This window comes from Elgaria multicarinata, chromosome 1 (assembly GCF_023053635.1).
Source record: "Elgaria multicarinata webbii isolate HBS135686 ecotype San Diego chromosome 1, rElgMul1.1.pri, whole genome shotgun sequence".
NCBI lineage: Eukaryota > Metazoa > Chordata > Lepidosauria > Squamata > Anguidae > Elgaria > Elgaria multicarinata.
In genome coordinates, this window is record NC_086171.1 from 191559334 (window position 1) to 191572509 (window position 13176).

General features: G+C 45.2%; 1 protein-coding gene across 2 annotated transcripts in view; it reads right to left on the minus strand.

The window, feature by feature from the left end:
* Positions 1-6773: 6773 nt before the first annotated feature.
* HNF4A (hepatocyte nuclear factor 4 alpha) overlaps positions 6774-13176 on the minus strand; it is a 106160-nt gene continuing 99757 nt past the window's right edge. For both annotated transcript variants that reach the window (XM_063145864.1, XM_063145856.1), the window contains exons 9-10: positions 10702-10827; positions 6774-8149 (exon numbers count right to left, since the gene is read on the minus strand). In XM_063145864.1, the coding sequence (XP_063001934.1) occupies positions 8007-8149; positions 10702-10827 (269 nt within the window). In that variant the 3' untranslated portion in view covers positions 6774-8006. The remainder of the gene's footprint in view (positions 8150-10701; positions 10828-13176) is intronic.

Sequence of the window (13176 nt, forward strand, 5' to 3'; positions counted from 1 at the left end):
GCTTTGCGCTAGGTTCCCTGAAAATAAGGAAGTGTTTTTATTCCATTTTTTGAAGAGGATGCTCTACCCAACCATTTATGGCCAGAAAGACCTCTACTTCCAGAAATAACCGCACTGTCTCTTTCAAGCACGGGCAGGAAAACTGCGGTAAATTTACTGCTAGATCTTTCAGCAGTATTATAGCAGCAATGATTGCTAGTCACGCATATGTAGGACCATGGCGGGCAGTAAGACAGGGATAACTAGCCATTGTAGCAATCCATTCCCTATCCTTCTATACCAGCATCCCTCTTCTCCAGTGGCTGCACACATTTTGGCATGTCCGGCCGACACAGAAAGGGCTCGTGACCAGAGGGGAGGAAAGCTGTTTACAATCTTTCCTAATCTTCGGTGTATTTCTTCACTTTTACAACCGGTAACAAATTAACTTTCACTTTATCTTTCTTTTGTGCTTCGGTGGCTCTGCCCTGCCGTTGGCGTCATCCGCTTAACCCAACAGCTATGCAGAGGATTAGGGCAGCCAGAAAACTTACTTGGCTTGGGTCAGCATTTCTAAAGGATGGATTCTGACTCGTGCTCTGTGAGTCTGAAAGCCCCCATCAAGGAATGTTATTTATTACATTTATATCCCACGTTTCTTCCAAGGAAGGGTGTTTCCAGGTGATCTCTCATGCAGGCACCGAACAGACCCAAACCTGCTTAGCCCTAGCAATGCTTTTAGTCCATTCCCCGGAACCTAGGAAATAGACTCCACCAGCCTTTTCCAAGATCCCGGCTTTGAGTGGGTTGTGTGTGTGAGGAATATTCTGTAAGAAAGCAATTCAGTAGATGAGCCGCAACTGATGCATACCAGGAGTGGCTTGGCTTAGTGGCTAAGCAAGTGAATTGAGACTCAGAAAGTCCATGGTTCAAATCTCACTTCTTCCCTGAGCTCAGTTGGTAAACTTAGGCCTTAGCTAGACCTAAGGTTTATCCTGGGGTCATCCCTGTTCATGTAAATGACACACAGGATATCCCGGGAGCAGGCAGGGACGATCCCAGGATAAACCTTAGGTCAAGCTAAGGTAGGGTGACCAGCTGTCAGGATTTTCCCAGATTTGTCCTGGTTTTTGTTCTTTCCATGGTGTCAGGGGGGATTTTCTATAATTTTCAATAATGTCCTGGAATGACACACCTTCCTCTTTAAGGCTGCCATTAGCATGGCAGGAGGGAATGACATGCTTTCTTGAGGCACATCATTCCCCCACCCCGAGCTCCAATTGAGGTCTTAAAGGGGAAAGTGGGTCATTCGTGGACATTATAGAAAAGGCCCCAATTGGAGTGGATGGTTGTGGTGCAGAATGAAATCCTTTCCCCTCCTCCACTCCAATCAGGTTCTTTAAGGTGGCGGGGGAATAACGTACTTTCTGCAGGACTCAGAAAGCTGCTTCCCCCCCCACACACACACTAGGTGTCCTCTTTTTTGGTTTCCCAAATATGGTCACCCTAAGCTAAGGCCTAAATCAAGCTTCTCTCTCTCTCTCTCTCTCTCTCTCTCTCCCACACACACACACACACACACACACACACTGGCTGGCTTCACACAATATAGTAACCCACACTCAGTGCTTCAGTGTGAGATGTTAAACTAGATTGTTGTTGAACCATGGGTTATTGTGTTGTCTGAACACAGTGCGCTTTCCACAGAATGAGTTATTGTGTTATCTGAACCGAGTCCATTTCTGCAGGGTGGCTTGTTAACCACCCTGAATAACCCAGCAACAAACCATGATGTCTGTGGATGATGGGAATTATCATCCAATACATTTGGAAGGTAGCAAATTGGGAAAGACTGGTGCATATAATTGCCTGAGTCTCCCCAGTCTAATCTAACACGCTAACCACTATACCACACTGCCTCACTATGTCTTGCGGTGGGGATATGCAAAAGTATCATCTTTAACATGGACTAATCTGAGTTGGTTCACTGCTTTTATATGAGAAATGACATCCACCTGTGAAAGGTTAGAAAATATTTTTGTATTTATTTTTCTTTTAAACACTAATAAAGAAATACAGCACTGTTTCCATTGGAAGGCAGTAGTCAACAAAAATTAATGTACCGTACTAGGAGATTTTGGGCATGTAGTACAACTACACCCAAAACAACTTCTTCCAGCTATCCCTAGATACTGAAAACGTTGATGCAGTTGGAGAAGCAGTCCTGCAATTTACATTATTCACATTAAATTTTGTGATTATATGCAATCAATATGATTTACACAATAATTTAGGGAAATGATTCAACCCACCATTGTAATAAATTACATAGCACAACATGGTTATGTTTGGCAAATGTTACAATACTTTGACAACCAGTGTCTGCTAGCTGGGTGTTTACTTTTGTATCTGATGTAAAAAGACTAGGCCCTTTAGCTGCTGTAAATGAGATGAGCTCAATAGGTTGGTTTATCTCAGTTAAAGATCTGTCTTGAGGCCTCTTTGGCAGTTACAACTTCAATTAACCGTACTTTCTTATAAAGAGATGGCTCCTCTGAATTGGTGTTTGTAGTCACCACAAACTCATATTTCCACAAACTCTAACTCCTGTCCTTAAATGCAAGACGTTGTCACTAGTTTATCATCATGCAATACTTGAGGCAGCACTTCTCCTGGCATAAAGCGACCTGTACACTCAGCATCCAAGGCCCTCATCCGGGATGCCTCCTCCGAGGGAGGCTCTGAGGGCAGCAACAAGGGAGAGGGCTTTCTTGGTGGTGGCCCCCCAATTGTGGAATGATTTCCCTGATAAAGCCCACCAGGAGCCAACATTGTTGCCTTTTAGGTGTCAGGTTAAAACTGCCCTCTTCTCTCAAGAATCTGGCAGCACATGATGAGTTTGTAATCAGGTCTAGGATTGTCTTATGCTGATTGTTTAAAAATTGTTCTTAGATATATGTTGTCCGTTGTGTGTGCTAGCTGTTTCTATGTCTTTACATAAATGTTTTTCTTACTTTCTATAGTATTTTAGTGGTTTTTAATTTTTGTGACCTGTCTAGAGAGCTTTGGCTATGGGACAGTATAGAAATATAATAAATGAAATGAAATGAATGCTCTCTAAAGCAGTCAGTGTCTTTCCACATGTTCCAAGGTACTGTGTGGTTCCTCAGCAACACATTTCCATCAGGGCAAAGCGGAGACTTTTAGCCATAGCTGAGCACACACTTTGCATGCAGAAGGTCCCAGCTTCAATCTCTGGCATCTCCATTTAAAGGGATCTCAGTCCAGTAGCAGGACTGGCAGAAGTTCTGCCTCAAATCCAAGATAGCTGCTACTAGTCAGAGTGGCCCATAGTGGGTGAGATGGACCATGAATCCGACTTCCTGATAAGGCAACTTGAAATATTCTCTGCAAGACGCTTGCTCTCCAGTACTGATCATCTCCTGTCCCGCATATCTGGGGAGTGTACAGCAGGTTCTCAATTCACATGGGGTGACAGTCACAATAAGGACACGTCAGTACCTAATTTGATCTCAAGAACAGGGGTGGGCACAAAAAAAGATCAGGATCTATTGGTAGACCTCGGGGGGGGGGATCTACACGATTGCTTTTAAAGCGCTTTAAAACACTTTGAAAACGTTTTGAAAACTGTATATGCAGTGTGTCCTGAGATCCAACAGTTGTCAAAACTGTTATAAAGCGCTTTAAAGCGCTTTAAAGCTGTAGTGTAGATCCCCCCCTGGGTGATTTGCAGTAGGTCAGCCAGGATTTCTGATGCACAGTTGTTTAAAAACAACCAAAAAATTACTCCCCACTCCCCGAAAGTTATGGGACTGAAATGAAGGAAGCTTTGGGTAACCAGGAGTGGATTTTCATGTAGAAGGATTGTGTGCTTGGTTTGAATCTGGCACTCGTAATAAATTCTTGGGCTCGGAATTCTTTAATTCTATGTGTATGCCTTTTGCACCTGTCTGGTTGGTAGATCTCGGTGTCTCTAATAAAAAACCAAAGTAGATCCTGCAAGCCTGAAGCCTGCCCACCCCGCCATAAAACATCCCACATTTCCAGCATCCTTTGCAGCTCACAGGGGTTCCATGCCAGAAAGGGTTGCCTGGAGGCAGAAAGTTTGAAAACCATCATTGTAAAGTTTCTGGGGCAGAGATGTAGTCATTGCATACCACAGGCACTACAGCAAGCATTTTCTGCAAAGTTTTTTCTTTCCCGTTTATGACAGATTATGGCATAACAGAAAATGGTGCTCATTCACTTCAGCATATTAGCCCAAACACTTGAAGACCTTTCTTAATTGCATCCTGGCTATTTTCTCCGCTGAGGTGGGCAATAGTCTGGATATATCCTTCTCTCTGAGGAACCAGCAAGGTTTCATTGAGAATGAGCAGAAGAAAACAGGGCAAAATCCTTATTACAACAGCATTTTCTGAAGGGCTTGTCTACACATTCAAAATTCAAAAATTGTTATCTTAGGATAACAAGCCCTGTCTGTGCAAACAGGGAATTCCATGGTATATTAGCCACACTCCCATTCTGGATGCTTTGAGCACATGAGGAAAAACCTCCTGTTAGAGCAGTATGACAATGGAACCAGTTACCTAGGGAGGTCATGGGCTCTCCCACACTAGAGGCCTTCAGGAGGCAGCTAGACAGCCATCTGTCAGGGATGCTTTTAGGTGGATTCCTACATTGAGCAGGGGGTTGGACTCGATGGCCTTATAGACCCCTTCCAACTCTACTCTTCTATGATTTGCAGGCCTCTCTTGACCCATTCACACTACCATTTTGGAGGTGAAAGAATAACTGCAAACATGACTTTTCTCAATATTTGCACAATAAAGCTATATAAGTAAGCTGCTGTGTCCTGGAAAACGGCTAGAAAATGTTTGGGAACTTGCAATCTCACCTCAGTGGAATGTTCTCGCCGTACGGTTTTCTAATGGAAGTGGTGAGGTAAAACATCACCTCATGGTGACCCTTGTGTCTTAAAAATTGTCTTGTGAATTAGGTCTTCCAAGAAACTGGAAATATTACTCATCAGAGAGAACAATTCGACTATTGTTACAGCACCTCTTATCTTGGGATAAAAGAGAAGCAAATCAAGAGCCCTCTGTATCTTTTGAACCGCTTTCAACTTCATTCTCTATCTTGTCCCTTCAATATGCTAAATAAATGGGAAATCAGGTTGCTGTCTATACGCCTTCAAAGCACCGCCGTGGCTGCGATTTGGTACTGCATCGGTTATATGATGCAGCTGCCAATTTGCAGCCACCGTGGGACTTTTTCCCGAAGCTGCAGTGTAAAAAAGTCAGAGTCTTACCCTGACTTTTGCCTTGGGAGCATGGTCACCACAGCTCTTATGCTGTGCGACCTCGCTCCAGGGTTGATCCAGGGGGCATTCTGGGGCGGAAGGCAACCCTGAACGGTTGCTGAACACTGGGAAGAGTGTGGGGGGTGGGCCCCAGTACCTAAAAAACCCATGCTCCCTGCTGACATGGGGATTTCCTGCTCCCACCCCCAGCAGTGATAATGCGGGGTTTCAGCGGTGCTGTGAAGACAGGGCCCAGGGCTTGTTAACTGAGGATAATTGAGAATGTAACATGCCCCAGAGCATGTATCTGTCTAATAATCATGGCACCTCTCAGCTATGCTATAAACTTCGATTTAATGCCAATTAAATGTCAATATATATTTGACATCACATTTGGTACCAGTGACACTTCTGTATGGGCTACAAGAACTCCTTAAAATTTTGAGGCACCTGCCCTCCGTCCAGTTTCCCTGCCTTCTTGACTGTGTAGGTAAATTTTAAAATGTGATGGCAGCACATACCCCACTGGCCAAACATGTCAATTCACTACGTTTTTAAAATCTCACAGTTTCCAAAGCATTTTAAAGAGTTCTCAGCTACGACATTCATTGGAATGATGTGACCAGTTCCTCTGTTTAGGGGAGAATCTATGGATCAATAGCAGAGCACATGCTTTACATTCAGAATGTCCCAGATTCTTAAGGCGGGGAAGTCATAGAATAGTAGAGTTGAAAGGGACCTAGAAGGCCATCGAGTCCAACCCCCTGCTCAATGCAAGTCCTCTCCCTGAGGTTTTGGAGAGCTCTTGTCAGTTGGAGTAGACAATCCTAGGCGGGATGGGCCAAGGGTCTGACTCAATCTAAGACAACTTCTTAGGTGTATATGGCCTTTGTCAATGGGCATGTCAAGTAGGCTGCTGCTTGTGGAGCTTGGAATGACACCCAAGGGCATGACCGCAAAGACTCAAGGTCAAGTCGTAAACTCTGCCATGGAGAGGACTGTTTTCATTACAATGCAAGCCCTATTCAGGCATTCTGTAAACACTTGAGGGGGGAGAGCAAAGATGAACATACAAGCCCCGTCCTCGCTTTCATCGCCATCTTCATTGTCCCCCATGTGCCGAGGGTGACTCTTTTGCAAGAAGGAGCCTTCTCCATCCCAAGTTCTAAATTACACCAGGAGCCTCCACGGACCAAGAAGGTTCTGGGCTGCAGGCTATCGCCCTCAAAATTTGGAGGGCGATGGAGGGGTGGAGGGCAGAGCTGGCATGTTCGCCTTTGCTCTCCTCGCCTCACATGTTTGTAGAACATGTGAATAAGGCTACATTGACAAAAAGTGCAGTTGGCCCAAACAGAGGGCTGTCTATGAGCTCCTTTGGCTTCTCACCCACCCCGCCCCCTCGGCAGTGGCGAAGCCTAAAGTGGGTGTCAATCTTGTGCCTGCAGCCTCCCCCACCCCATTATCTTTCCCTCATTTGTTCTCCATAATTCCCAATATAATAGCACCTGGGATCATTACGTATAGGGGTAAGAAATGGGTGGAGCTGGCAGCGGGGCACTTGATTCGGACGTTCACAGAAGCACCTACTTCCACCATCATTAAATCCCATGGAACCAAACCAGTCTTCCTTGGATGGAAAAGGAGAAGGAGAGCACCAGAAGCAACTTAAGCAGAGCAGCTCAGCACAGAGGCATCCCTGCCAAACAGACGGACCTTGCTGTGTATCAGCAAGCCAAATCTTAAGGTCTCAACAATAAGACAAATTAATGAAGGCTAAGTCTACCAATGGCTATGAGTCATGGGACCTTGATGTGCAGATACAGTGTAGCTGACTGCCAGTTGCTAAGGGCAGTCAGAAGACAAGGCCATTGCTGTCACACGCTGCTTGTGGGCTTCCCCAAAGCATCTTCTGGCCACTTTTGGAAGGAGGGAATGCTGGACTAGAGGGACCTTGTTCTGATCCAGCAAGGCAATTCTTTGTTCAGATATACTGCTACTTCCTCAAGGAAATCACCAATCACCAGATGGACAAAGTATCGCCGTATGATAACTATACCTTATGAGAACACGTTTTTGCCACTGAATTTTGTTTATTGCTGAGGATCAATGGAAGCATCTAGGCCTGGCCTAGGCAGTGGAGCTATGGAGGAGGCAGCAAAGAGGCTGTGCTGCAGCAGCGGCCAGGTCAAAGTCTCTGCATTTTCTTCTGTAGGTGCCGTGCCCATCTGAGAATGTATGAACTCCATAACGTCACAGGAGGACTTGGGGCTATTTAGAGATGCTCCAGCCAAGGAATCTCCCCCTCCCTTTCATTCAGATGCCTTTTTAAAAAGTTAGATTCGTAGAGAAGTAAAAACAAACATAATGAGTAACTCAGTGGCAGTGAAGAAACAGGTAAGTCAGTGCAATTTCTAAAATAGTCACCAGCAGATCTGAAGGTTGGGATCTGGCTCTACAGATGAAGGAGAAGGCCGCCATTGAGGCTAGTTCGTAAGTTCTGCAATGCTTGGGTGCAGTTGTTCTCCACAACTGCATGTGAAGATGGCTTTCCCCCCCCCATGCAGTGTCGAAATAACAGACGTTTGCACCCCGGGATATCCCTGTGAACATTCTACCTCCAGAGTGATCAAGATGAGAACGAGAGAGGTCTCTTCTCCCCCATCAATGTTCTTCACGACATCAGGTGGACTCGTTCAGCCGGATGCTAGATAACCTCTTGCTTTGTGATGGTAGGTTGAGGGATTGAACTGGGCTGTTTGGCTACGGTCACAATGGCCCCGGGAAGCAGTTTGTATTGTTCAGCTCCTGAGCCAGCTGGTGGGGAAGGCTGGGGAGTTTCAGGAGTGGCTGTGGGGATAAAGGCTGCATTACAAAATAAGCACAGGCATTTCCCCACTCACGGCGGGAAGGGCAGAACTGCACAGTCCTATGTACATTCACTTAGAAGTAAGTAAGTTCCAATGTGTTCAATGGGGTTTACTCCTTGCTGGGTCTATCCGGACAACACGCTGAGCCATGGTTAGGCCGCTAACCCTTTTGCAGCAAGTGGTTAGTGAGCATGCTTAAACTGTGGTTATGTAGCCACTATGGCTAGGAATGGTTCACACGACACACTAAGCTATAATGTTTAGCTCAAAATGCTTAACCTTCATGGTTTAGCGTGTTATCTGAACCGGGCCAGTGTGTTGTGTTGTGTTGAGGATTGCAACTTACATTCATTTTGGCGTTCACTTACACTTGCTGTGCAAATGTAAGACTTTCATTGGACAGAATAAACACAGGGTAGCACTAAATCGCATGAAGTTATTGCTGGCACCCATCGGCAGTGCTTGAAAGCAATCTTGTAAGCCAGGGTAGAGAATCTCTGGCCCTTCAAATGTTTTGGCTAATAACTCCCATCAGCCCCTGCCAGAATGGCCAATGATTTGGGATGATGGGAGTTGTAATCCAACAGATTACAACACTCAGAGATCCCCCCTCCTAATGTAAAATGTAAAAGAAGAAGCTGCCAGATAAGAGAACTGTCATCACAGCCACCTCCACCAGCTGTGACTGGACCACGCCTCCTCCTACAGAGGCCATCTGTCCTGTGATTATTGCCACTTCTTTAGACTGGCAATTAAAAGTACAGATGGGCGAGAAATGTCGTCAGTTCACCTTTTCATGCGACCGTACCTAATTCTACACTTTCTAACCAATACATGAACTGAAGCACAACTATTCTCCAAAATTCACATTTCTTTGAATTTTGCAATGGTGTTCTCCAATGAAAAACACACACACAAATGTGTATGTTAGTAAAAATTAGTTTAAAAATGCATTATATTAGGAAAACTATTTGAAGAAAATGTGTATATGAGGCAAATTTGTGTACAAAATGCATGTATTAGGAGAAATGCTCACAAACTATGCGTACAAATTTTCATGAAAACTTTTTTTTAAACAAAATCTCAATTGTAAATTCTCGAAGTTCAGTATGAACCGAACTTAAGGTTGGGATTCTGAGAAACTGATAAAACCCCAAACTGACAGATTCATCCATCCTTAAAGACCAGATGCACTTTTTACTGGTTTAATGATTTGTTATTGTTATTATTGTATAATGTTCACCAACCAGGATTCTCCCTCGCAAAGAAGAGCGCCACATGTATAGGGCCTGTTCTCATTGTAGCAGAAGGTGCAGCCAGTGGGGAATGTGGCTGGCGAGCATCTTGGTGGCTGGGGTTAGGCCCAACAGACGTGGCTCTGCAACCCCTTCACACCCGTGAACGTATGAAGGGGTCTGTGTGTACCCCTTCTTAGGTAAGCTGCTCTGAGAGCCTTGACCACTGAAAAGCAGGGTAAAAATTCTTAAAATAAATAATGCGTGTGAGATTTTGTTTAGTATCTGTGATGAGCACCTATTGGATAGTGCCTGGGACATCACTACCAACATTTCATTTACCTCATGTGCAGTTTTTATATTTCAAAAAAAGATTTTTGTCTTTACTTTTGTTTTCCTGGTGTGTGTGCATGTGTATGTGTGCACAGGTTGTGTGCTTATCTGCTACAACACATAAGTACTCAGGTAGCTGCTTCAACAGGGAAAGTAGTAGGGCTGTGCAAGGTTCAAACCTCGGATATTCCAATCTGAGGCTCGGAGGTATTTTGTGGCAGATCTGCCATTTTAGGACAGGATCTGCCATTTTAGGATGGGATCCGCCATTTTCTTGCACAGCCCCAGGCCCTGGTACAGCCTACAGCCCCCAGCATGCAGTGCCTGGGAGGGCTGGACTTAATGGGTCCCAGGAACAGAGGGCAGATGTGTCCTCGCCATGCGCGATCGCCCGCTCCTTGGTGTGATCTCCACCTTCCCCACCGCCATTACTGGCTTCCTCTCAGGAGATCGCATCCTCACGCAAGATCACCAGCATCCTCTTGCGAGATTGTCCTGAAATGGCGGATTCCATCCTAAAATGGCAGATCTGCCACAAAATGACCTCTGAGTCTCTGATTCGAATATCCGAGGTTCAAAATTTGCACAGTCCTAGAAAGTAGTAAAAAGCTACTCTTTTCCGTCTTCACCATTGTCCCAACAATATTGGAACCCTTTCCACTCAATTTTTTTTCTTTTGAAGAAAAAAGAGAGAGGAAGGAATCCAGTAAGAAAGTATACATTTGGGGTCTAGTTTCTTTTACAACAACAGCAACAAGAAGCTGGGCTGAGCTTTCCTACACAGCAAAGTCCCCCCTATCTCCACTCCTACTGCTCTTAGGGAGACCTCAGCAACATGAGAGAAACTGATCCTGTTATTCCAGTGAAAGGATAATCTGTAAACAGCCTTATGCACTAAGTTTACCACAATTCAGGACAAACACCGCATTCCTGGATGCTGGATCTCTTATGCAGGAATACTCACACAGCTGCCCGTTGTGGATCTGAGCAGGCATTGTGTTGGCCACTATGACGTTCGTCCCCAGATTCTCCTGGATAAGGTGAGGGTGCAGAGCATGGTGGTGAGCATGAGGTGTGTCGCTCGACGATCCTAAAATGAATCATAATCCTAAGCATTGTGCAATATTCAATACAATTCTTAGCTCATTTGAAACGATCTCAGTGTCAGTAATCACCCTGAAGGTAGAGGAATGCACATAAACAGATAGACCAGGGTTCCCATCCACACTGCCCATGCTAGCCATACATTTCTGCAAATCAATATTGGATGTACGGAAGTGGGATCAAAACCATGGAGATACATTTTGGAAGGATCATGATTAGGATGACCATATGGAAAGGAGGACAGGGCTCCTGTATCTTTAACAGTGGTATTGAAAAGGGGATTTCAGCAGGTGTCATTTGTATGCCTGCAGCACCTGGTGAAATACCCTCATCACAACAGTTAAAGCTGCAGGAGCTACACTAGAGTGACTGGATACAAAAGAGGGCAGGGCTCCTGCAGCTTGAATGGTTGTGATGAAGAGGGAATTTCAGCAGGTGCTGCATGCATACAAATAACACCTGCTGAAATGCCCTTTTCAATACAACTGCTAAAGATACAGGAGCCCTGTCCTCCTTTCCATATGGTCACCCTATGAATCATAACTAAGACCACCTAATTGAGGCAATATTAAGAAATGCTTTTACTTTTAACCAGTCAATTTATACCTTGGTTGGAGAGAGAGATGCAACACAGTTAAGGCACTCAACCTGAATATGACTGATGGCCAAACCTTGATGTTTGACAGAAAGCTGGGTCTGAGAACTCAGGCCTCTGCCAAAGGGCTGCAAAGCAATGGGGGAAGGTGGGATCTGAAGCAGAGAAGTGGCAAACAAAGCCTGCTTTACTTCCCCTCTCCTTCTACTCTCCCCTTGCAACCTCTCATCCCACTGTTTCTCTGCTTCAAATCATGTCTTTCCTCAGCTGTTTGGTAGAGACACTCTTTGGCCAGACCCAGTTCTCCACTAAGTGAGCTTCTTTAAATGAGTGTTTTATAGTACGCTCATTACTGGCCATTCATGGATGTTTGTGGTTAATTCTGATGACGCCGTTGGCCTCTTGTGCATTTCCTGCTCCGTTTTCCCATTCTAGCGCTAAAAATAAAACCTAAGAAAACCCAACTCTTCTGGGATAAATCGATATTTGTCGAGTTTTCCTGCCGTATGCAGGTAAGGTTGCGCTATAAAATGCCCGCTAGAGGGTGCTGTCCCATTCAACTGCATTGAGGCGGTACAAGCCATGTGGTCGCAGCTCTCTTCCTCGTGTAATTATAGCTCGTTGCAGAAATGGAAGAGTTGCAGGATCAGAGCCATGGTAAGGGAACGCAATTTCCTCCTGTCTGCAGGAGCTCAATGCCTAGAATTGGTGCCTGGCTGCGACAATGGACTGGATGAGGGCTAATAAACTGAAATTCAATCCAAACAAGACTGACAGGATGGGGGGGGGTGTTCTACTGGTTCTGGATGGGATTGCACTCACCCTGAAGGAACAGGTTCGTAGCTTGGGGGTTCTTTTAGATCCATCATTGTCACTTGAGACTCAGGTGACCTCAGTGGCACGGAGTGCCTTTTACAAACTCCAGTTGGTGACTCAGCTACGCCCCTATCTGGACAGGGATAATCTGGCTTCAGTTGTCCATGCTCTGGTAATCTCCAAGTTAGATTACTGCAATGCACTCTACGTAGGGCTGCCTTTGAAGACGGTTCGGAAGCTGCAGCTCATGCAAAATACAGCAGCCAGATTGATTTCGGGAACCAGAAGGTTCGGCCATATAACACCTGCTCTGGTCCGCTTGCATTGGCTGCCTGTATGTTTCTGAGCCCAATTCAAGGTGCTGGTTTTGACCTATAAAGCCTTACACAGCCTGGGATTACAATACCTGTCGGAACGCCTCTCCCGACATGAATATACCTGGTCACTACGTTCAACATCTAAGGTCCTCCTCCAGGTGCCTACTCTGAGAGAGGCTCGGAGTGTGGCAACGAGGGACAGGGCCTTTTCGGTGGTGGCCCCCAGACTATGGAATGATCTCCCTGACGAGGCTCGCCTGGCACCAACGCTGCTATCTTTCCAGCGCCAGGTTAAGACTTTCCTCTTTGCCCAGGCATATGGCGGCACATCTTAATTACCCACATGTTTAGTTTTTTTAACGGTTTTTAATGCTTTATGTGTGTATGTTCTGTGTTTTAGAATTTTAAATTTTGTATACTCGTTTTTATCTTAATTTTAGAATTTCTGTAAACCGCCCAGAGAGCCCTGGCTATGGGGGCGGTATATAAGTGTAATTAATAAATAAAATAAATAAATCCCCCGCCTGAGTCAAAGATACAGGATCCCCATCATGAATGGAATTGGGTGACCCCAAATTCTTACTCTCTTAAAGAGAAAGAGTGACTG